Source organism: Oncorhynchus nerka, linkage group LG17 (genome assembly GCF_034236695.1).
Source record: "Oncorhynchus nerka isolate Pitt River linkage group LG17, Oner_Uvic_2.0, whole genome shotgun sequence".
In the NCBI taxonomy this organism is placed as follows: Eukaryota; Metazoa; Chordata; class Actinopteri; order Salmoniformes; family Salmonidae; genus Oncorhynchus; species Oncorhynchus nerka.
The window spans coordinates 45,394,549-45,420,065 of NC_088412.1; the positions used below are offsets into that span (position 1 = coordinate 45,394,549).

Sequence of the window (25,517 nt, forward strand, 5' to 3'; positions counted from 1 at the left end):
TGCATGTGTTCTTTATCAAGGGCTTTCAGCACTGACTGTGACCTAGTGACCCCCCACTGCCTCATCTGGCTTATCTTAGTGCACTACTCCAAGGGGTGGGAGTGCATGTTAGATAAAGATGATTCGCAGAAGTTGTCGTTGTGGAGGAGATACAGGGGAGATAGATACTCGGGGGGTAGTTTAGTGAAGACTCCAGACAATATACAACTCTCTTGTTTTCAAAGTGTGGCAAGAGAGTTGCTTATTTGAATCCAGTTTTTTTAATGTGTAACTCTGAATCGGTTAGATACATTTTGGTAGTCAACCTCACTGGAGTGGTGTCTTTACCCCCAATTGAGTCAAAACATTTGTCCAGTAGTAAGGTGCAAATTTGGAGTAGGCTCGATTAAAAATCACTGTGTTTGTTCTACTCCAGGGTCACTAAATCACCCCTCTGCTGCAGCACTACCCTCTCCTGTCAACAAGGCCTTAAATATGGCCTAAGATTAACAGGCAGGGAGGGGACAACTGTCTGGGAGAGACAGGACCCCAGGGACACTCAGAGATGGATGAGATTTTCTGGTTCAATGAAAGAAAATGAATGTCTATTGGTGTCTATGAAAACACCCAGTTAAGTAGACCAGAAATTGTCAATTTATTTTCAATGGTAAACGGCCTGAGTGAACTATCTTCATTCATCCACCATATTTGACATCACTGGTCCATTGTCTGTCTCAGGGGCTGCTGGTTAGATAGGCAGCAAGGAGAGCCAATGGTAACACAGTAGCCAAACAACAGCCAATCAGAATAGAGAGTTTCATATCAGGGAGTAGAGGTGACCGAATAGACTGGAAAATTGCACATTGTGGTTGTTTGTCATTTTGTCAATATTTATTGTGCGATGTTATAATATTTTATTTTCAACAGAAATGTTTCCACTGGTCTCAAAGTCAAGCACCGGTAAGAAGTTTGAGTGAAAAACAAACAAAAACAAAACAAAAAAAGGAAAGAAAAGAAAAGCAATATATCTTCAAAAGCTTCAATGTGCACTTTGATTATCTCTCCTGCGAGTCTGTCTGGAAGCTGGGTTCGTTCAGCTCTCCGGGTGACTGCTAACCTAAATAATCATAATACATTGTTGGATTGCACTTTCTTCAAGTTTTTATCATCATCAAATGCATTCGTCTTCAACTTGAAACTCCCCCCTCCCTTACCAGCTTCGTGTACACTAAAACAGTTCAAAGCCTATTATCTCAAAGGTTCCGTAACCGATACATAAAGTCCCCGTTTGTTTCAAACAGACATTAGTATATACTACAAATAATATTTTGTTTAAAACAAAACATGTTTCAGGTTCTAAGGTCGTTTGTTTCTCCGTAGTTTTGGAGTTTTGGTGTCAAACCGTACGGTGCCGCCTTGGCTGGGCTCTCCTCTTAGATAAGTGCTTCTACCCCGACCCGTGACCGCCGTCTAGACGGTCAAACCTACCGACCATCTCCGTCTGTGCGTACCATCCCCTCAGAGCTTATAGTGCACGAGCACTTGGCCCAAACTCTGTTTCGTGTGTGGTATTAAACAAAGCAACCACTCTTTTTCAATCTTCTCCATTCATACAGACTAATAAAAACACAATGGACTTGTTTCTGCCCATGCCAACTTTGGTCTCTGTAGGTGACTATAACGACATGACTTACAATGTGTCAAAGGAAATATGATCCAGCCATCAAGAAAACAAACTCACTCTCCATCTATGGTTAGTATAAAATCAAGCTTTTTTTTCCTTCTTTTAAGACTACAAAACACTTTTCTCTCACTTGTGACCCCTCTCGACTCTTCCCTCCCTTCCCTTCACCCTCCCCCCCAACCCTTCAGCAGCAGTCTATATGGAGGGACACTGAACAAGCATCTTTTGTCTGTTATGCTACATTATTTTTGCTTCTGATTCGGAAAGGGACAGAGAACATACACTCGACATCATTATAATCATCATCTCTTGCATTTAGCAAACAAGCGGTGAACAAAATAAATTGTCCAAATAAAAAAAGAAAGAGAACAAAACCAGAAGAGAAAAAGGAAAGAAAAAAAGAAAAGAAAAAATTGGGGCGACAGACGGACGACAGCCTTAAAATTGAGCGTCTTCATGTTGTCGTTAAATCTGTAAAAGAGCCCTGGCTGGAGTTTAGGTTGCAGCAGGGTCACCTAAAACTCTGCTCTTCTCTTTTCCTTCAGTTTTTTCACATTCACAAACATTTAAAACGTCCTTGTGCAAATCAAGCAGTCTTTAGAAAGAATGCCCTCCAATTGTTCTAGTAAAAATATATATAACTCCAAGGTGGCTGACGTGTGTGTCGCAGCAAGTGTTTCCCACTTTTCCCCCCATCTCAGGTATTTTCTCAGGTTCTGGGTAATAGTTACCCCCCCACCCCCTGTCCCCTCATCCATCCTGGGGCTGGGTGGGGGGGGTGCTCATCTCCGTGGGGCAGGGCCGGAGGATGAGGGCATCTGTGCGTAGACAGGGTAGGCCAGGCGCACATTGAGCGAGTCGTTGTGCTGGACAAGGGAGGTCTGGTGGTAGTGCAGGACCAGGTCTTTCAGAGAGCTGTACAGGTTGTAAGGCTCAGCGAAGCCGTAGCCCCTCTGCGTGCTGTAAATCACACAGTGCTTAACCTCGCCCTCCACACTGTAGAAAGAGAGGATAGGAGGTGTTAATACGAGCCAAAACACACAAGTTACGTTACAGCCTTATTCTAAAATGGATTGAAATTGTTTTCCTCATTAATTTACACAATACCCCATAATTACTAAGCAAAAACAGGTTTTTAGAAATGTTTGTAGATTTTATATAAAACAAATAACAAAAAATAACTTATTTATATAAGTATTCAGACTCTTTGCTATGGAACTCAAAATTAATTTTGTTTCCATTGATCATCCTTGAGATGTTTCTACAACTTGATTGGAGTCCACCTGTGGTAAAAGTCCACCTGTGGTACATTCAATTGATTGGACATGATTTGGAAAGGCAAACACCTGTCTATATAACGTCCCACAGATGACGTGCATGTCAGAGCAAAAACCATGCCAATGAGGTCAAAGGAATTGTCCGTAGAGCTCTGAGACAGGATTGTGCCGTGGCACAGATCTGGGGAAGGGTACCAAAAATGTCTGCAGCATTGAAGGTCCCCAAGAACACAGTGTCCTCCATCATTCTTAAATGGAAGAAGTTTGGAACCACCAAGAATCTTCCAAGAGCTGCCCTCCCGGCCAAACTGGGCAAATCTGTGTCACGCCCTGATCTTTTTCACCTGTATTTGTGTCTCCACAGGTGTCTCCTGTTTTCCCCATTAGTCCCCGGTGTATTTATCCCTGTGTTTCCTGTCTCTCTGTCGCAGTTCGTCTTGTTTTGCCAAGTCAACCAGCCTTTTTCCTAGCTCCTATTTTTCCCAGTCTCTGTCTTTTCCTAGCCCTCCTTGTTTTGAACCTTGCCTGTCCTGATGCCGAATACGCCTGCCTGACCACTCTGCCTGTTCTGACCTCTAGCCTGCCTGTCCCCTTGTACTGTTTGGACTTGGACCTGTTCACTGAACCTCTGCCTGTCCTGACCTCGAGCCTGCCTTTCGCCTGGTACTGTTTGGACTGGTTTATTAACTCTGGCCTGTCCCTGACCTGCCTTTTGCCTACCCCTTTTTGGTATAATAGATATCGGAGCTCAACTATCTGGCTCCTATGTCTGCATTTGGGTCTTGCCTTATTCCCTTATAATCTGGGGAGAAGGGCCTTGGTCAAGGAGGTGACCTAGAACCCGATGGTCACTCTGACATAGCTCTAAAGTTCCTCTGTGGAGATGGGAAAAACTTCCAGAAGGATAACCATCTCTGCAGCGCTCCACCAATCAGGCCTTTATGGTAGAGTGGCCAGATTGAAGTAAAAGACACATGACAGCCCGCTTGGAATTTGCCAAAAGGCATCTAAAGGACTCTCAGACCATGAGAAACAGGATTCTCTGGTCTGATGAAATCAAGATTGAACTCTTGGGCCTGAATGCCAAGCATCACGTCTGGAGGAAACCTGGCACCATCCCTACCGTGAAGCATGGTGATGGCAGCATCATGCTGTGTGGATGTTTTTCACCTGCAGGGACTGGGAGACTAGTCAGGATCGAGGGAAAGATGAACGGAGCAAAGTACAGAGTGATCCTTAATGAAAACCTGCTCCAGAGCTCTCAGGACCTCAGTCTGGCAAAGGTCCCCTTCCAATAGGACAACGACCCTAAGCACACAGCCAAGAAGTGGCTTCGGGACTAGTCTCTGACTGTCCTTGAGTGACCCAGCCAGAGCCTAGACTTGAACCCGATCTAATATCTCTGGAGAGACCTGAAAATAGCTGTGCAGCAACGCTCCCCGTTCAACCTGACAGAGCTTGAGACGATCTGCAGAGAAGAATGGGTGAAACTCCTCAAGAAGACTCGTGGCTGTAATCACTGCCAAAGGTGCTTCAACAAAGTACTGAGCAAAGGGTCTGAATACTTATGTAAATGTCATATTTCGGTTTTGTTTGATTTGTCATTATGGGGTATTTTTGTATTTAATCCATTTTAGAATAAGTCTCTAACGTAAAAAAAAAATATTTGGAAAAGGGGAAGGGATCTGAATATTTTCCAACCGCACTGTATAAGAGCAGTTTATTGACACACCAAAACTTACCATGGCATATCAACATCGCAGAGACTCAATCAGTAGTACATACAGAGAGACTGACACTACGGAGCAGGCTTATCTTATTGACAGAATATACTTGAGTACTTACACTACGGAGCAGGCTTATCTTATTGATAGAATATACTTGAGTACTTACACTACGGAGCAGGCTTATATTATTGATAGAATATACTTGAGTACTTACACTACGGAGCAGGCTTATATTATTGATAGAATATACTTGAGTACTTACACTACGGAGCAGGCTTATATTATTGATAGAATATACTTGAGTACTTACACTACGGAGCAGGCTTATCTTATTGATAGAATATACTTGAGTACTTACACTACGGAGCAGGCTTATATTATTGATAGAATATACTTGAGTACTTACACTACGGAGCAGGCTTATCTTATTGACAGAATATACTTGAGTACTTACACTACGGAGCAGGCTTATATTATTGATAGAATATACTTGAGTACTTACACTACGGAGCAGGCTTATATTATTGATAGAATATACTTGAGTACTTACACTACGGAGCAGGCTTATCTTATTGATAGAATATACTTGTGTACTTACACTACGGAGCAGGCTTATCTTATTGATAGAATATACTTGAGTACTTACACTACGGAGCAGGCTTATATTATTGATAGAATATACTTGAGTACTTACACTACGGAGCAGGCTTATCTTATTGATAGAATATACTTGAGTACTTACACTACGGAGCAGGCTTATCTTATTGACAGAATATACTTGAGTACTTACACTACGGAGCAGGCTTATATTATTGATAGAATATACTTGAGTACTTACACTACGGAGCAGGCTTATCTTATTGACAGAATATACTTGTGTACTTACACTACGGAGCAGGCTTATCTTATTGATAGAATATACTTGAGTACTTACACTACGGAGCAGGCTTATATTATTGATAGAATATACTTGAGTACTTACACTACGGAGCAGGCTTATATTATTGATAGAATATACTTGAGTACTTACACTACGGAGCATGCGTAGCAGCCCTTCTTGCTGCTCTCCCTGATGAGGAAGGCTCCGTCAGGTTTGCCTAGTAGAAGGTCTTCAGACTGGATTCTGTTCAGGTCTCCTACAAACCAGCTCTTCTCATCATAGTGGGGCAGGTTTTCATCCTCCTCCGTACTCACAAAGTACCCTCTACACACACAGGAGACAGGGGAGAGAGATAAGCATAGGGTCTAGCGGAGATTCATTTTAGATGATTAATATATGGTGGAGCCAACATATCAAATGAGGACGATTTTGCTCAAATCTATATCCCTCAAACATGAGTATAGTGAAAAGACTATAGTGAATGAGCCAATGTGAAGTCCATGGTACAGATAAGTGTGAGCCTTGCAGTGCGAGGCCGGGCTCTGAACACTTACTCATCTGTGTTCTCGTTCTTGATCCCCAGCCAGTCGTTAATTCGTTTCTGTCGCACTCCTTTGTGATTGAGCCAGCTGGGGTGAAGAAAGAAAGAAAGAAAGAAAGAGAGAAAGAAAGAAAGAGAAGAGAAAGAGAGAGAGAGAGAGAGAGAGAGGGAAAATTAAATAAAGTTAAAGCGCTTCTTTCATTATGCGCATCGTTCCTCCATTGAACAGGACAGACAACAAAAGGTATTGAATTAATAGCACTCGCACAACCCTTCTGAATGAATCTGGTAATGTTATTCTCCCCAGGCAGCCCAGGGACTTCCCTATAAAGAGCCTGCCTTTAGCTCAGATGATACACAGACTTGTAATACAGCCTAGTGTAGCTTAGTGGTTCGGCAGGTAGCCTAGTGGTTAGGGCGTTACGCCAGTAACTGAAAGGTCGCTAGATCAAATCCCCAAAATGACAAGGTAAAAATCTGTCATTCTGCCCCTGAACATGGCAGTTAACCCACTGTTCCTAGGCTGTCATTGTAAATAATTATTTGTTCTTAACTGACTTGCCTAGTTAAATAAATACAAATATGGCAGTTCTCCAGTTAACCCGGTATGAACTCCTTGCAGTCTGGGTTACTTACACAAGGTATGTGTCCCTACTATACACCTACAAGGTTAACTCTTTCCTCCATCATATATTACTTACCCAAGACACTGGTGTTACTCTGTTAACCCTTTCCTGTATGGGTTACTACTTACACAAGGTACTGGTCCTATACGATAACTGCATCTTAACCCTTTCCTGTATGGGTTACTACTTACACAAGGTACTGGTCCTATACGATAACTGCATCTTAACCCTTTCCTGATAACTGCTGGTCCTATCTAACTGCATCTTAACCCTTTCCTGTATGGGTTACTACTTACACAAGGTACTGGTCCTATACTGGTCCTATACGATAACTGCATCTTAACCCTTTCCTGTATGGGTTACTACTTACACAAGGTACTGGTCCTATACGATAACTGCATCTTAACCCTTTCCTGTATGGGTTACTACTTACACAAGGTACTGGTCCTATACGATAACTGCATCTTAACCCTTTCCTGTATGGGTTACTACTTACACAAGGTACTGGTCCCTGATCTTGCGGAGCTGGATGAGGTCAGGTTTGAGGCTGTTCATCTTCTTGTCCGTCTCTCGGTTGTCCAGTGCCTGGGTCTTCAAGTCCTGCTCCAGACGAATCTTACTGTCGTGGATCTCCCCTAGACGAGACTTAAGCTTCTCATAGTTCATCATGATCCTGTAGATCAGGAGCGGAGGGTGAGAGAGGGAGCGGAGGGTGAGAGGGGGCGGATGGGTCAGGACACTGCATACCGTATGTGCACTAGTGCACTACTATTATCATTATTCATCACTATTCCCATCAACCCCACAACCTAACATTCTGTTCAACACTTAAGGTCCATCTAGACACCACATTCTCTGATGTACACAAACATGACTTTGCCTGATGACAAAGAGAGTGTATTCCAATTGGAGCAGGTCTGAGCCGATGAAAAAGAAAAGAAAAGCCCCCTGAATACCTCTCGATCTCCTTGTCGTTGCCCTCCCGGCGGAAGCGCTCAATGTACTCTTTGCTGTAGCGCTCCTGCGTGTGACACTGCTCCTCGAAGATCTTGATGGTCTCGTTGAAGGCCTCGATGGCCGTCCTCTTCATCTGAATCTCCTGAGAGGGTTATAACAAAGACATCGGGGCAATCAGTCCTCCATTCATCAGCCTGAAAACGGTGGGATTGTCCAATGAATAAAGTCTACGTCTATTTGTCTCGTCTATTTGTCTCGATTTATCAGCCTGGCACAGTCATACACGATGACGACACAGTCATAAAATAGAACATAGTTGGTGTCAGCTAGCTACTGGGTCTGTATTGGGTTTGGCGATGCGGGTGCAGGGTAGGTGTGTGTGGTATGGCGGGCTAACAGTAATAGTGTGTTGTGTACGGTACCTGTGAGGTCTTGGTGTATTCCTCATAAAGCCGGTCGTACTCCTTGCTCTTCTCCTGGTATTGATTGTGGTACTCCTGGAGTTTCTTCCCCACCGCGTCAATGTTGTCCTCTTTCACCAGCTGATCCTAAGAGGAAGGAAAGAGAATGAAAGGAAGATTAGAGGGAGATACATTGATATGAAGTGCAGAGAGCGAGCGGAAGAGAGAGAGAGAGGAGGAACAGGAGTTGGGAATAAGCCTGTCTGATTGTGCTTACAGAGGGAGGCTTCCTGATTAATTCATGACCCATGATGCCTTTCTCTAGGTGCAAGGGGGGGTGAATTCTCCACGCTAAGGCTTTTGAGTAATGACTGGTTGAGCACGGGAACCACGAGAGAGAGTGAGAGAGAGAAGAATAGGCAGGGTTATATTTCACCATGCTGTGAATCCTGCTGTATAGGCACTTTGCCTGGGAAGGAAGGGAACAATCCCCAGCACTACTCATTAGATTGACTGGGGATGCACAGGAGAGGAGGAGGAGAAGAGCAGGGAGAGGAGGAGGAGAAGAGCAGGGAGAGGAGGAGGAGAAGAGCAGGGAGAGGAGGAAGATAGGTCCCGAAGAGAAAGAGAGTAAAGGATGAGGACAGTGAGAAGAAAAAGAGTCTGTGTGTGTGCCTACCTGCTGGTAGCGTGAGATGGGGTACATGAGTTTGACGTCTAGCTTGGTGTTGTACTGGGCCAGAGACTCATGTCTGTAGTGACTAATCAGCTCCACCACAGAACCAAATGTCAGGGGGTCGGAGAAACCATACTTCCCATCCCGGTGGTAGATTTTGATCAACTTGTTGTTCCCCCCTTTCCTACAGAGAATAAAACGACAGAGAGAGGATGCATGTATGAAAGAGGGCTTTCTGGAACCATTTGGACTCCTGTAAATTAATTAAAAGAATATACATTTTAATAATACCTTTAACGACTACTACCTCATAAAAAAAATTCCTCCATACATAAACTCTTGAGTGAAGTGTCTGATGCCTTACCTCACTGTTAGTGTGAGGTGTGGTAACCTACCTCACTGTTAGTGTGAGGTGTGGTAACCTACCTCACTGTTAGTGTGTAGTGTGGTAACCTACCTCACTGTTAGTGTGTAGTGTGGTAACCTACCTCACTGTTAGTGTGTATCTACCTCACTGTTAGTGTGTGTGGTGTATGTAGTGGTAACCTACCTCACTGTTAGTGTGAGGTGTGGTAACCTACCTCACTGTTAGTGTGTAGTGTGGTAACCTACCTCACTGTTAGTGTGTGGTGTGGTAACCTACCTCACTGTTAGTGTGTAGTGTGGTAACCTACCTCATTGTTAGTGTAAGGTGTGGTAACCTACCTCATTGTTAGTGTGTAGTGTGGTAACCTACCTCACTGTTAGTGTGTAGTGTGGTAACCTACCTCACTGTTAGTATGTAGTGTGGTAACCTACCTCACTGTCAGTGTGTAGTGTGGTGGTAACCTACCTCAGTGTTAGTGTGTAGTGTGGTAACCTACCTCACTGTTAGTGTGTAGTGTGGTAACCTACCTCACTGTCAGTGTGTAGTGTGGTGGTAACCTACCTCACTGTTAGTATGTAGTGTGGTAACCTACCTCACTGTTAGTGTGTAGTGTGGTAACCTACCTCAGTGTTAGTGTGTAGTGTGGTAACCTACCTCACTGTTAGTGTGAGGTGTGGTAACCTACCTCACTGTTAGTATGTAGTGTGGTAACCTACCTCACTGTTAGTGTGTAGTGTGGTAACCTACCTCATTGTTAGTGTGAGGTGTGGTAACCTACCTCATTGTTAGTGTGTAGTGTGGTAACCTACCTCACTGTTAGTGTGTAGTGTGGTAACCTACCTCACTGTTAGTGTGTAGTGTGGTAACCTACCTCACTGTCAGTGTGTAGTGTGGTGGTAACCTACCTCAGTGTTAGTGTGTAGTGTGGTAACCTACCTCACTGTTAGTATGTAGTGTGGTAACCTACCTCACTGTTAGTGTGTAGTGTGGTAACCTACCTCATTGTTAGTTAGTGTGGTAACCTACCTCACTGTTAGTGTGTGGTAACCTACCTCACTGTTAGTGTGTAGTGTGGTAACCTACCTCACTGTTAGTGTGTAGTGTGGTAGTTAGTGTGTAGTGTGGTAACCTACCTCACTGTTAGTGTGTAGTGTGGTAACCTACCTCACTGTTAGTGTGTAGTGTGGTAACCTACCTCACTGTTAGTGTGTGGTGTGGTAACCTACCTCACTGTTAGTGTGTAGTGTGGTAACCTACCTCACTGTTAGTGTGAGGTGTGGTAACCTACCTCACTGTTAGTGTGTAGTGTGGTAACCTACCTCACTGTTAGTATGTGAGGTGTGGTAACCTACCTCACTGTTAGTGTGTAGTGTGGTAACCTACCTCACTGTTAGTGTGAGGTGTGGTAACATACCTCACTGTTAGTGTTAGTGTGGTAACCTACCTCACTGTTAGTGTGTAACCTACCTCACTGTTAGTATGTGAGGTGTGGTAACCTACCTCACTGTTAGTGTGAGGTGTGGTAACCTACCTCACTGTTAGTGTGAGTGTGGTAACCTACCTCACTGTTAGTGTGTAGTGTGGTAACCTACCTCACTGTTAGTGTGTAGTGTGGTAATCTACCTCACTGTTAGTATGTAGTGTGGTAACCTACCTCACTGTTAGTGTGTAGTGTGGTAACCTACCTCAGTGTTAGTGTGTAGTGTGGTAACCTACCTCAGTGTTAGTATGTAGTGTGGTAACCTACCTCACTGTTAGTGTGTAGTGTGGTAACCTACCTCAGTGTTAGTGTGTAGTGTGGTAACCTACCTCAGTGTTAGTGTGTAGTGTGGTAACCTACCTCACTGTTAGTGTGTAGTGTGGTGGTAACCTACCTCACTGTCAGTGTGTAGTGTGGTGGTAACCTACCTCAGTGTTAGTGTGTAGTGTGGTAACCTACCTCACTGTTAGTGTGTAGTGTGGTAACCTACCTCACTGTTAGTGTGTAGTGTGGTAACCTACCTCACTGTTAGTGTGTAGTGTGGTAACCTACCTCAGTGTTAGTGTGTAGTGTGGTAACCTACCTCACTGTTAGTGTGTAGTGTGGTAACCTACCTCACTGTTAGTGTGTAGTGTGGTAACCTACCTCACTGTTAGTGTGTAGTGTGGTAACCTACCTCAGTGTTAGTGTGTAGTGTGGTAACCTACCTCAGTGTTAGTGTGTAGTGTGGTAACCTACCTCACTGTTAGTGTGTAGTGTGGTAACCTACCTCACTGTTAGTGTGTAGTGTGGTAACCTACCTCACTGTTAGTATGTAGTGTGGTAACCTACCTCATTGTTAGTGTGTAGTGTGGTAACCTACCTCACTGTTAGTGTGTAGTGTGGTGGTAACCTACCTCAGTGTTAGTATGTAGTGTGGTAACCTACCTCACTGTTAGTGTGTAGTGTGGTAACCTACCTCATTGTTAGTGTGAGGTGTGGTAACCTACCTCAGTGTTAGTGTGTAGTGTGGTAACCTACCTCACTGTTAGTGTGTAGTGTGGTAACCTACCTCACTGTTAATGTGTGAGGTGTGGTAACCTACCTCATTGTTAGTGTGTAGTGTGGTAACCTACCTCACTGTTAGTGTGTAGTGTGGTAACCTACCTCAGTGTTAGTGTGTAGTGTGGTAACCTACCTCACTGTTAGTGTGTAGTGTGGTAACCTACCTCACTGTTAGTGTGTAGTGTGGTAACCTACCTCACTGTTAGTGTGTAGTGTGGTAACCTACCTCACTGTTAGTGTGTAGTGTGGTAACCTACCTCATTGTTAGTGTGAGGTGTGGTAACCTACCTCACTGTCAGTGTGTAGTGTGGTGGTAACCTACCTCAGTGTTAGTATGTAGTGTGGTAACCTACCTCACTGTTAGTGTGTAGTGTGGTAACCTACCTCATTGTTAGTGTGAGGTGTGGTAACCTACCTCAGTGTTAGTGTGTAGTGTGGTAACCTACCTCACTGTTAGTGTGTGAGGTGTGGTAACCTACCTCATTGTTAGTGTGTAGTGTGGTAACCTACCTCACTGTTAGTGTGTAGTGTGGTAACCTACCTCACTGTTAGTGTGTAGTGTGGTAACCTACCTCACTGTTAGTATGTAGTGTGGTAACCTACCTCACTGTTAGTGTGTAGTGTGGTAACCTACCTCACTGTTAGTATGTAGTGTGGTAACCTACCTCACTGTTAGTGTGTAGTGTGGTAACCTACCTCAGTGTTAGTGTGTAGTGTGGTAACCTACCTCACTGTTAGTGTGTAGTGTGGTAACCTACCTCACTGTTAGTGTGTAGTGTGGTAACCTACCTCATTGTTAGTGTGAGGTGTGGTAACCTACCTCACTGTTAGTGTGTGGTGTGGTAACCTACCTCACTGTTAGTGTGAGGTGTGTTAACCTACCTCAGTGTTAGTGTGTAGTCGCCCTGCATTTTTGTGGAGGCATCCCGAACCAAGAAGGTCCCATCAGGCATGTCTCTCAGCTTATCATTCACCTCTTCCCTGAAGAGAGGGATGGTGAGAGGGATGGAGAGGGGGAAGATAAGGGGATGGACAGAGGGAAGAGAGGGGGGAGAGAGAGAGAGAGAGGTTACACATCTGAGGCAGTGGCCAGATGACATTTACAAGAAAGGCTCAACTTTCCCAGTAGTTATGGCAGTGAATATACACTTTACCCTCCGTCCCTCCCTCACTTCCTCAACACATTGGTGCCCTTGAGACAGGAGAGACTGGCACACATTGTTGTGTGTGTGTGTGCGTGAACTGGCTGCAGGCAGAGGCCTGTGTCCCAACTCTCAGCTGAAACCGTATGGACAGTGGAGACATGTTGGGATGGTTTACCTTAAAACGAAACACACACACACACACACACACACACACACACACACATCCTAAATGGCTCCAGTCTGTATCCCAGACAGGCTTTAGGGGCTTTCCTGTCTGTCTGCAGAGCAGATTGCTCACCCTCCATCCCTCCCTCCCTCCGTCTGTCTGTCTGCCTATCGGTCTGTATGTCTTGGCCAGTGTGGGCAGTAAGCCTCGTCATGCTGAGAAATCAGCCTCCCACCTCCAGTCAGCTGACATCTCCTTGGCCGTCTCTTGGACGCCGGGGGTTAACTTCAGCCTGCCGGAGCAGCTGGGGCCCTATGTGTGTGTATGTGTGTAAAGGGGATGTGGGGCAGTGTGTGGAGTTTATTTGACATGACACAGCATTACTCGAACACTGCTGCCCCAGGCTTAGATGAAGAGGGGGGTTCATTTACTGCCAAAATCCCTAAACCCTCTCCTAACTATGCACACTTGGTAACATTCGGTTTTGTGTGTTTGAGTGTGTATGTGTGTTTGTGTGTAATGCATTGTAAACAGTGCGGCATTAAATATTTTGAGTAATAAGAGCATGAAACACAACCCAAACTAGCCAGAGAGACACTGACTGACGACTAGATTGGGCCATGCAAATTAACCAGATTTTCTTTAAAAATCATATATAAAGTTGAAGCCGGAAGTTTACATACACCTTGGCCAAATACATTTCAACTCAGCTTTTCACAATTCCTGACATTCAATACTAGTAAACATTCCCTGTCTTAGGTCAGTTAGATCACCACTTTATTTTATGAATGTGAAATGTCAGAATAATAGTAGAGAACTTTTTATCTCTGCTTTTATTTCTTTCATCACATTCCCAGTGGGTCAGAAGTTGACATACACTCAATTAGTATTTGATAGCATTGCCTTCAAATTGTTAACTTGGGTCAAATGTTTCGGGTAGCCTTCCACAAGCTTCCCACAATAAGTTGGGTGAATTTTGGCCCATTCCTCCTGACACTGCTGGTGTAACTGAGTCATGTTTGCAGGCCTCCCATGTTTGCACATGCTTTTTCAGTTCTGCCCACAAATGTTTTATAGGATTGAGGTCAGGGCTTTGTGATGGCCACTCCAATACCTTGACTTTGTTGTCCTTATGCCATTTTGCCACAACTTTGGAAGTATGCTTGGAGTCATTGTCCACTTAGAAGACCCATTTGCGACCAAGCTTTAACTTCCTGACTGATGTTTTGAGGTGTTGCTTCAATATATCCACATAATTTCCCTTCCTCATGACGCCATCTATTTTGTGAAGTGCACCAGTCCCTCCTGCAGCAAAGCACCCCCACAACATGATGCTGCCACCCCCGTGCTTCACGGTTGGGATGATGTTCTTCGGCTTGCAAGCCTCCCCCTCCAAACATAATGATGGTCATTATGGTCAAACAGTTCTATTTTTGTTTCATCAGACAAGAGGACATTTCTCCAAAAAGTACAATCTTTGTCCCCATGTGCAGTTCCAAACCGTAGTCTGTTTTTTTTTATGGCGGTTTTGGAGCAGTGGCATCTTCCTTACTGAGCGGTCTTTGAGGTTATGTCGATATAGGACTCGTTTTACTGTGGATATAGATACTTTTCCACCTTTTTCCTTCAGCATCTTCACAAGGTCGTTTGCTGTTGTTTTGAGATTGATTTGCACTTTTTGCACCAAAGTACGTTAATCTCTTAGGAGACAGAACGCATCTCCTTCCTGAGCGGTATGACGGCTGCGTGGTCCCATGGCGTTTATACTTGCGTACTATTGGTTGTACAGATGAACGTGGTACCTTCAGGCGTTTTGAAAATTGCTCGCAAGGATGAACCAGACTTGTGGAGGTCTACAATTTTTTTTCTGAGGTCTTGGCTGATTTCTTTTGATTTTCCCATGATGTCAAGCAAAGAGGCACTGAGTTTGAAGGTAGGCCTTGAAATACATCCACAGGTACACCTCCAATTGACTCAAATGATGTCAATTATCCAATCAGAAGCTTCTAAAGCCATGCCATAATTTTCTGGAATTTTCCAAGCTGTTTATAGGCACTGTCAACTTAGTGTATGTCAACTTCTGGCACACTGGAATTGTGATACAGTGAATTATAAGTGAAATAATCTGTCTGTAAACAATTTTTTGAAAAATTCCTTGTGTCATGCACCACGTAGATGTCCTAACCGACATGCCAAAACTATAGTTTGTTAACAAGAAATTTGTGGAGTGGTTGAAAAACGAGTTTGAAAGACTCCAACCTAAGTATATGTAAAATTCCAACATCAATGGTATACACTATTGTTCAAAAGTTTGGGGTCACTTAGAAATTAACTTGTTTTTGAAAGAAAAGCAACCTTTTGGTTGTTTAAAATAACATAAAAATTATCAGAAAAACAGTGTCGACATTGTTAATGTTGTAAATGACTATTGAAGCTGGAAACAGCAGATTTTTTAAATGGAATATCTACATAGGTGTGGAGAGGCCCATTATCAGTAACCATCACTCATGTGTTCCAATGGCACATTGTGTTAGCTAATCCAAGTTTATAATTTTAAAAGGCTAATTGATCATAAGAAAACCATTTTGCAATTATGTCAGCACAGCTGAAAACTGTTGTTGAAAACTGTTGTCCTGATTAAAAAAGCAATAAAATAAAAATAAAACTTCTTTTTTTTTAGACTAGTTGAGTATCTGGAGCATCGGCATTTGTGGGTTTGATTACAGGCTCAAATGGCCAGAAACAAATAACATTTTTCTGAAACTCATCAGTCTATTGTTGTTCTGAGTAATGAAGGCTATTCGATATACAGTGGGGCAAAAAAGTAGTTAGTCAGCCACCAATTGTGCAAGTTCTCCCACTTAAAAAAATGAGAAAGGCCTGTAATTTTCATCATAGGTACACTTCAACTATGACAGACAAAATGAGGGAAAAAAATCCAGAAAATCACATTGTAGCATTTTTAATTAATTTATTTGCAAATTATGGCGGAAAATAAGTATTTGGTCAATAGCAACAGTTTATCTCAATACTTTATATACCCTTTGTTGGCAATGACAGAGGTCAAACATTTTCTGTAAGTCTTCACAAGGTTTTCACACACTGTTGCTGGTATTTTGTCCCATTTCTCCATGCAGATCTCCTCTAGAGCAGTGATGTTTTGGGGCTGTTGCTGGGCAACACGGACTTTCATGTCGCTCCAAAGATTTTCTATGGGGTTGAGATCTGGAGATTGGCTAGGCCACTCCAGGACCTTGAAATGCTTCTTACGAAGCCACTCCTTCGTTGCCCGGGCAGTGTGTTTGGGATCATTGTCATGCTGAAAGACCCAGCCACGTTTCATCTTCAATGCCCTTGCTGATGGAAGGAGGTTTTCACTCAAAATCTCACGATACATGGCCCCATTCATTCTTTCCTTTACACGGATCAGTCATCCTGGTCCCTTTGCAGAAAAACAGCCCCAAAGCATGATGTTTCCACCCCCATGCTTCACAGTAGGTATGGTGTTCTTTGGATGCAACTCAGAATTCTTTGTCCTCCAAACACGACGAGTTGAGTTTTTACCAAAAAGTTATATTTTGGTTTCATCTGACCATATGACATTCTCCCAATTTTTTTCTGGATCATCCAAATGATCTCAAGCAAACTTCAGACGGGCCTGGACATGTACTGGCTTAAGCAGGGGGACACGTCTGGCACTGCAGGATTTGAGTCCCTGGCGGCGTAGTGTGTTACTGATGGTAGGCTTTGTTACTTTGGTCCTAGCTCTCTGCGGGTCATTCACTAGGTCCCCCCGTGTGGTTCTGGGATTTTTGCTCACCGTTCTTGTGATCATTTTGACCCCACAGGGTGAGATCTTGCGTGGAGCCCCAGATTGAGGGAGATTATCAGTGGTCTTGTATGTCTTCCATTTCCTAATAATTGCTCCCTCAGTTGATTTCTTCAAACCAAGTTGCTTACCTATTGCAGATTCAGTCTTCCCAGCCTGGTGCAGGTCTACAATTTTGTTTCTGGTGTCCTTTGACAGCTCTTTGGTCTTGGCCATAGTGGAGTTTGGAGTGTGACTGTTTGAGGTTGTGGACAGGTGTCTTTTATACTGATAACAATTTCAAACAGGTACCATTAATACAGGTAACGAGTGGGGGACAGAGGAGCCTCTTAAAGAAGAAGTTACAGGTCTGTGAGAGCCAGAAATCTTGCTTGTTTGTAGGTGACCAAATACTTATTTTCCACCATCATTTGCAAATGAATTCATTAAAAATCCTACAATTCGATTTTCTGGAGAAAAAAAATCTCATTTTGTCTGTCATAGTTGAAGTGTACCTATGATGAAAATCACAGGCCTCTCTCATCTTTTTAAGTGGGAGAACTTGCACAATTGGTGGCTGACTAAATACTTTTTTGCCCCACTGTATATGTTAACTTTCTGTAGGCAGCTCTGCTCTAGTCCATCTATGTTTCACACTACAGTCCCACTCAGACAGGTCTGTGTGTGTGTGTGTGTGTGTGTGTGTGTGTGTGTGTGTGTGTGTGTGTGTGTGTGTGTGTGTGTGTGTGTGTGTCTACGCGCGCATGTGTGTGTGTGCAGCTTCAGCCTCCGATGTGTGTCAGCTTTGGCTGGTGGTGGTAAGCTAAGCTGCACTTTACACATGGTGTAGATGAAACAGGGGTCAAGTAAAGCCAGTCACTAAGCAGGCCTGTAAGCTGCTAAAACCTGCCTGGCTGGGAGACTCTGCTCTATAGGCATAGTGTGGTCTGGAGACAGACACACAGACAGACTGCTCGACTGGAGAATTAGGTTCATTTTAAAGGCTGAGTGCTGTCAAAAATGGGATTTACCTGTGCTTCATGTATGTATATTTGTGAAAATTACGATAATGCCCTTTTTGGTCTGAGAGCTGTTTGAGAAGACCACCTGAAATTTCAGCCTGTTTTCGAGTTTTGGCCTGCCTGGTGGCATCACCAGGTGGTAAATTAGTTTATATACCAATAAGAAAGAGTTCCAAACCTTTCTGCCAATAACAACTAGTTTTCAGTTTCTCCTCCCCACTCAGGCCCTTCCCAGAGAGTCCGAGCAAAATTCTTGCTTGAGAAATTGCTCTTCGGTAAGCTATTTTTGTTTCTTTTTGAACATTTGAATTGAAAACAGTCACAGTAAGGTACTTAACTATTACCCAGAAATGGTTTAATATTGAGATAAAAAAACAGCTGCATTGGACCTTTCAAAGGTTCTTCCTTCTAACATCCTCTCTACCCCTTGCCACCAAGCCATACTGTACAGTACATATCACAGTTAATATAAGACAGCCGAGAGAGAGAGAAAGAGAGAGAATTGTGAAAAAGCAGCAGGCCTGAAATGAAAGGGACTTCCGTGATCATGAGAGTGGCTTGAGTATTGACTCATGTGATCCCATGACTCGACTCAAGGCACCTTCTCGCCAAACAAACTCAGATATGCACTATACCAACACACAAGACAAACAGGGACCTTCGCACACACACCGCACCACCCACCCCACCTGACTTGCGCTAGTTACTTAAACTTGTTGCTGCCATAGTTGACCTATCATACCATCTGGTAGTGGCCCATCTCGACTGCATGCCTGTAAGAGTCTGCTGACTTCCACAGGCTTCAAACTTCATTTTAAGAGGCACAGAAAGCAGCAGTTGACTACTCCATTGTCAACACGTTTGATTAAATCAGTAGACCTATATCAATTTGAAAATACCATATTAGTATCATTAGCTTTTAAAACAATTCAATCAGTTTTCTTTTATCCTATTTTAGACCAGAGTGAGCCTCTCTCTCCACTAGCCTACCTTTTTCTTCCTGCAGTGAGGAGGATTCACCATCGTCATCAAATGTTTTCGTAATTTATCTGCAGGTTAATTGGCAAAAAGCCTGCCAGTATGCAATTAAAGGAGCCAAATGAACAGCTCTCTTACCGATGCAATTTGGTAGGCTTCTAACGAGTCACTCATTTTAACGCCACTGAAGTCCATCAGTAACCAGCTTAATTAGCCACTTAGCTAGCTAAAGTAGCAAGGCTAATTGAGGCTATTTTGAGGCACCCTTGTCTACAACAACTCCATTCATATGAAACAACAGCCTCTCTGTTGGTTGATCATTGTAGCCTACTGCTCATTTAGCCAACTTAATTCCATCGTTTCAGATTAGAAATCTCCCACTTCCCTTGCTACCCATGGAGCCTAAAACTGTCGTTTTATAAACATGTTTTATATATATATATTATATATATATATATTTTATGTAGGCTATGTAGCAATGCCACATTGATAATAACATTTTAGACAAAGCATTGTTCTTGAAAACGAATGCACTCCTAGTCATTTGGGGCAGCAGGTAGCCTAGTGGTTAGAGCGTTGGGCCAGTAACCGAAAGGTTTCTGAATCGAATCCCTGAGCTGACATGGTACAAATCTGTTGTTCTGCCCCTGAACAAGGCAGTTAACCCACTGTTCCTAAGCCGTCATTGTAAATAATAATTTGTTCTTAACCGACTTGCCTAGTTAAATAAAGGTTCAATAAAAATAATCGAATACTAAAGTCAGTTTGGATATTTGAATAACCGTGCCCCTCCCTAGTCTAATTGCCCCCTTCTCTGCTCCTAACAGAGAGTAACACATGACAGATCCAACTGAAACATAGCCTACCAGTATTCAAACTCTCTTTTATTTATTTCACCTTTATTTAACCAGGTAGGCCAGTTGAGAACAAGTTCTCATTTACAACTGCGACCTGGCGAAGATAAAGCAAAGCAGTGCCTTAAAAACAAAGTTACACATAAACATTTGTACATAACACAATAGAAACATCTATGTACAGTGTGTGTAAATGTAGAAGATTAGGGAGGTAAAGGCAATAAATAGGCCATAGAGGCGAAAAAAATTACAATTTAGCAGATTAATACTGGATAGATGTGCAGATGATGATGTACAAGTAGAGATACTGGGGTGAAAAAAGAGCACGAAGATAAATAACAATATGGGGATGAGGTAGTTGGGTGTGCTATTTACAGACTGGCTGAGTACAGGTACATTGATCAGTAAGCTGCTCTGACAGCTGATGCTTAAAGTTATAGAGGGAGATATGTCTCCAGCTTCAGTGATTTTTGCAATTCGTTCCAGTCATTGGTAGCAGAGAATTGGAAGGAAAGGTGGCCAAAGGAAGTGTTGTCTTTGGGGATGACCAGTGAAATATACCTGCTGGAGTGCATGCTACGGGTGGGCGTTGCTATGGTGACCAGTGAGCTGAGATAAGGCTGGGCTTTACCTAGCAAAGACTTATAGATGACATGGAGCCAGTGGGTTTGGCGACGAATATGTAGCGAGGGCCAGCCAATGAGAGCATACAGGTCCCAGTGGTGGGTAGTATATGGGGCTTTGGTAACAAAACGGATGGCACTGTGATAGACTACATCCAGTTTGCTGAGTAGAGTGTTGGAGGCTATTTTGTAAATTGCCGAAGTCAAGAATCGGTAGGATAGTCAGTTTTACGAGGGTATGTTTGGTAGCATGAGTGAAGGAGGCTTAGTTGCGAAATAGGAAGCCGCGGTTATGATATCGTTTTGGACCTCTAGCTTGCCTGAGGTGCACCCATGACCAGCTCGGGAAACCAGATTGCTCACTGGAGAAGGTACACTGGGATTCGAAATGGTCGGTGATTTGTTTGTGAACTTGGCTTCGAAGATTTTAGAAAGGCAAGGCAGGATGGATATAGGTCTATAACAGTTTGGGTCTAGAGTGTCTCCCCCTTTGAAGAGGGGGATGACCGCGGCAGCTTTCCAATCTTTGGGGATCTCAGATGATACGAGAGAGAGGTTGAACAGGCTAGTAATAGCGATTGCAACAATTTCTGTGGATAATCTTAGAAAGAGAGTGTCCAGAGTGTCTAGCCCAGGTGATTTGTAGGGATCCAGATTTTGCAGCTCTTTCAGAACATCAGCTGTCTGGATTTGGGTGAAGGAGAAGCGTGGGGCAGGGGGTCAAGGTGCTGCAGGTGGTGCAGAGTTGTTGGCCAGGGTAGGGGTATCCAGGTGGAAAGCATGGCCAGCCGTTGAAAAATGCTTATTGAAATGATTGATTATCGTAGATTTATCAGTGGTGACAGTGTTTCCTATCCTCAGTGCAGTGGGCAGCTGGGAGGAGGTGCTCTTATTCTCTATGGACTTTACAGTGTCCAAAACTTTTTGGAATTCGTGCTACAGGATGCACATTTCTGTTTGATAAAGCTAGCCTTTTCTTTCCTAATTGACTGTGTATATTGGTTCCTGACTTCCCTGAAAAGTTGTATATCGCGGGGGAAATTCAGAATGCCACAGGATGTTTTTGTGCTGGTCAATGGCAGTCAAGTCTGGGGTGAACCAAGGGCTATATTTGTTCTTAATTCTACATTTTTTGAACGGGCATGCTTATCTAAGATGGTCACATTTAAAGAGCAACCAGGCATCCTCTACTGACGGGATGAGGTCAATATCCTTCCAGGATACCCGGGCCAGGTCAATTAGAAAGGCATGCTCCCTGAAGTGTTTTAGGGAGATTTTGACAGTGATGAGAGGTGGTCGTTTGACCGCGGACCCATTACGGACGCAGGCAATGAGGCAGTGATCTCTGAGATCCTGGTTGAAGACAGCAGAGATGTATTTAGAGGACAAATTGGTCAGGATGATATCTAAGAGGGTGCCTATGGTTACGAATTTAGGGTTGTACCTCATATGATAATTGATAATGATAATTTGTGTGATCTTGATAATCGATCTTGATAGTTTGTGTGAGATTGTGAGGGCATCTATCTTAGATTGTAGGACGGCCGGGGTGTTAAGCATATCCCAGTTAGGTCACCTAACAGTACGAACTCTGAAGATAGATGGGGGGTAATCAATTCACATATGGTGTCCAGGGCACAGCTGGGGATTTAGGGGGGTCTGTAACTTCGTTACATTTCAAATTAAAACATTGAAAAGTAAATCATAATATAAAATCCCCCAGTGTTTTCCACTAGCGTCAGCTGTTGACTATACAGCCGATTACAGACTCATTTGCAGCCAGCTACTTTGTCCACTTAAATTAACTACACTACTTTCCAATTCGCTAGTTCAAAAACGTCTGCAGAGCCCTTTCCCAATAGAATGAAGAATATCCATCTTCTAGCTATCTATTGATAGGAGGACAGGCGCCTGTCATTCACAAAGTGAGAGATAACAGGTAAACACTGCTGTCTGCCCATCTCTTTGTACCTGGGTGTGTGTGTGTTGTGTGCGCTGTGGTTGCAGTCAAATTTCTTCACACTGAGGGAGAGAACATGAATTTGCACCTCCCCTTTATGGGAGTTCATTTGCACGTCTCATATAACGTGGTAACGATGTGTAGAAATCCACTTAGCCTATTGTTTTCTGGCACATTCATTTATTTTATTTTGCATGCAAGGTCTGACATTAACGATGGCCCGCTGGCACAGGGACAGTAAAAACACATGGGGCCAGAGGATTTCATCAGTAACTTTTCAGTGCATTCCAATTCATGTACCTGCTCTGTCACGGTCTACCATTGAAAACTATTGAAGACCACAAACATAAATGTCAGGCTATTTGTATTTGAGCAATATGATTGGCCATTCATTCAAGCACCACCACACTCCCGCGAGTCACAACTTCTCGAGCACAGGAGCAGTACATGGGTTTGCGCGAGCTGTCCAGAGCAAAAAGAAGCGCCCATCAATCTACTCACTGAGCTTAATTATTGTATGGAAAGTGATTTACAAAATCAAACGTTCAAGGGAACATTCTAGCAATATACCTGCTCCTGTTGATAGTCTGCATAAAGGAAGCTACGAAAAGACACTTAGTGTTAAGGTTTTCTTCCGATGAAGGAGAGGAGGACCAAACTGCAGCGTGGTTAGTTTGATACATCTTTAATAAAAGATGAACAAATACAAAACATGACAAACCGAAACAGCCCTATCTGGTGCAATCAAAGACAGAGACAGGAACAATCACCCACGAAACACTCAAAGAATATGGCTGCCTAAATATGGTTCCCAATCAGAGACAACGATAAACACCTGCCTCTGATTGAGAACCACTCTAGGCAACCATAGACTTACCTAGACAACTCTACTATACCACAATCCCATAACCTACAAAAAACCCAAGACAAAACACACCACATAAATAACCCATGTCACACCCTGGCCTGACCAAAATAATAAAGAAAAACACAAAATACTAAGACCAGGGCGTGACACTTAGCATTCGTCTTGGCTAGCCATGGCGATGTGTCTTTTTTTGTCTTAAAGGGGCAGTGTCCGATTTTCAAATCTTTTCAAAATGACATACTTTAGAAACAAAAATGAATGCAATTAATACAATGCAATTCTAAAGAATAGAGTAATGACTTGCATTGCTAAATTATATTACATATATTTTTAATACATATTATAGTAACCAAATATAGCCGAATATAGACAAAAAGCATGCCAACCTACCCTGCATGACCCCAAATCATTTAAAAACTACACCATTTTCCGCGCCAGTAGAAATTCAGTCCGAATTGCAAGATGAAACGCTAAGCGAGAGACCTGTTTATTTGGCTCCCTAATTTGCATACTGGTAGGCTTTTTTTTGGCGATTAACTGCAGATAAATGATGAAAACGTGATGAAGATGGTGAATCCTCCTCACTGCAAGAAACAACAGGTAGGCTAGTGGAGAGAGAGCCTCACTCTGGTCTAAAATAGGATAAAAGAAAACCCTTTGAATGGTTTTAAAAACAAATGATACTTATTTTCAAATTGATACTGATTTAATCAAAGTGTCGACAATGGAGTAGTCAACTGCTGCTTTCTGTGCCTCTTAAAAGGAAGTCTGAAGCCTGTGGAAGTCAGCAGACTCTTACAGGATTATTTAAATGCCCAGGGCAGTCCAGTTTTGTTTTGTTTTAAATCATATTGTACAACAGCTGATGAAACTAACACCGACTGCAAAAGTGCGAAACAATTGATACGGGTTATTTCCTGATAGTTGCTGTTTCAAAATACAATGTAGCATTAGAATATACCAGAGGCCACCAAAATAGAGCTTGTTCGGCAAAAATGTATTAACCAGACCCCCCCAGCCCAGGGGAGCCTGGCTAGCTACTTTTTTGGGGGGGGGCTGGCTACTCAATGTGCTTGTGAAAAAACGCTGATCCCCTGAGCTGTCAGGGCACTTTCATAGGAGGGCAAAAGGGCCGCTGCTCGGGCACTGGTTGAGCCCTATTTGTGCATGTGCCTGGTGTGCGGAGTGCTACCTTGATATGTCTCCCCAGTACCATTCTGCTTCCTGTAGCGACCCCCCAGCCCCTTCCTTCACACCATTGCTGCTGCTCACTGGAGTCATGGGCTTGGCCGGCTTGGGAGGAAGAGCTGCAGAGAGACGGAAAAACAAAGAAGAGAATAGAGAAAGACAGAGGGTTAAAGGGCGAAACAAAAAAATAAAAGTGGGCTTCGACATGTATGAGGCGTACTGACATGACAGTGGACCTGAAGCTTGTAGGAAACAGTCTTCCCTTCCTGCTTTCTTCACCTCTACTTCTGGCTTCTGAGTTCATTCCTTCACCCCCCCATCCCTCAGGCTTAGATTATGTCGCAATCGGCCATACTGGCCATGCTTCTCCTCCCTCCCATTCAGCATTGTGTTAATAATTGACCAAGAAGAGACCTCCCTCCACGGCATTCTGGAATCTAGAGATTCTGTGAGAATACTAATTGGAGGATAAGTAGCAGGAAGCAGAGCTGGGCTGGCTAGATCCCACTCACCCCAGCTAACAGTAGAGAGAGGTCTACGTGTACACACACACACACACACACACACACACACACACACACACACACACACACACACACACACACACACACACACACATACATACATACATACATACATACATACATACATACATACATACATACATACATACATACATACATACATACATACATACATACATACACAGACAGGTAGAGGGACCTTGAGGATCAGGGAGGGGTGAGATAGGGAGTAGAAGGTAGGGGCGAGACATGCCACATGCCAGGTGCAGCAGAGAAAAAAGTGTAATAACTTTGCTAGCTTTAGGAGAAAATAACCCTCACCCCCCTCCCTTTGCCTCCTCTAGCCCAACAGCGGCTACAGTGTTCATCTGCAAAACCCAAGCCAAGCATAACTAACCTGCCTCTGACCCAGACACCCTACTCAGCACCCACAACCACACACATAGACATAGACTTAGACACGCACACACACACACGTGAGTATATGTGTATACACTCTTTAGTCAATATAGTCACTGACTTTAGAGAGTGCCCTTTCAGAGAGCACACACAACAAATAGCAGTGTGTGTGTGTGTGTGTGTGTGTGTGTGTGTGTGTGTGTGTGTGTGTGTGTGTGTGTGTGTGCGCCATCTTTCATTCAGGGGTCTCCACTGGCTCTTTGGCAGGCCTCTAGAATGTTCTGTCCCTCTCTAGAACATTCAGGGCTGCTCTGGGAACCCACACACACCAGGGAGAGAAGAC

General features: G+C 43.5%; 1 protein-coding gene across 1 annotated transcript in view; it reads right to left on the reverse strand.

The window, feature by feature from the left end:
* Window positions 1–848: 848 nt before the first annotated feature.
* The window catches only part of pik3r3b (phosphoinositide-3-kinase, regulatory subunit 3b (gamma)), a 301,873-nt gene continuing 277,204 nt past the window's right edge, over window positions 849–25,517 (reverse strand). The window contains exons 7-15 of the mRNA XM_029686795.2: window positions 24,256–24,370; window positions 12,522–12,620; window positions 8,752–8,932; window positions 8,094–8,219; window positions 7,671–7,813; window positions 7,211–7,387; window positions 6,102–6,176; window positions 5,698–5,871; window positions 849–2,659 (exon numbers count right to left, since the gene is read on the reverse strand). Of these exons, the coding sequence (XP_029542655.1) occupies window positions 2,446–2,659; window positions 5,698–5,871; window positions 6,102–6,176; window positions 7,211–7,387; window positions 7,671–7,813; window positions 8,094–8,219; window positions 8,752–8,932; window positions 12,522–12,620; window positions 24,256–24,370 (1,304 nt within the window). The 3' untranslated portion in view covers window positions 849–2,445. The remainder of the gene's footprint in view (window positions 2,660–5,697; window positions 5,872–6,101; window positions 6,177–7,210; window positions 7,388–7,670; window positions 7,814–8,093; window positions 8,220–8,751; window positions 8,933–12,521; window positions 12,621–24,255; window positions 24,371–25,517) is intronic.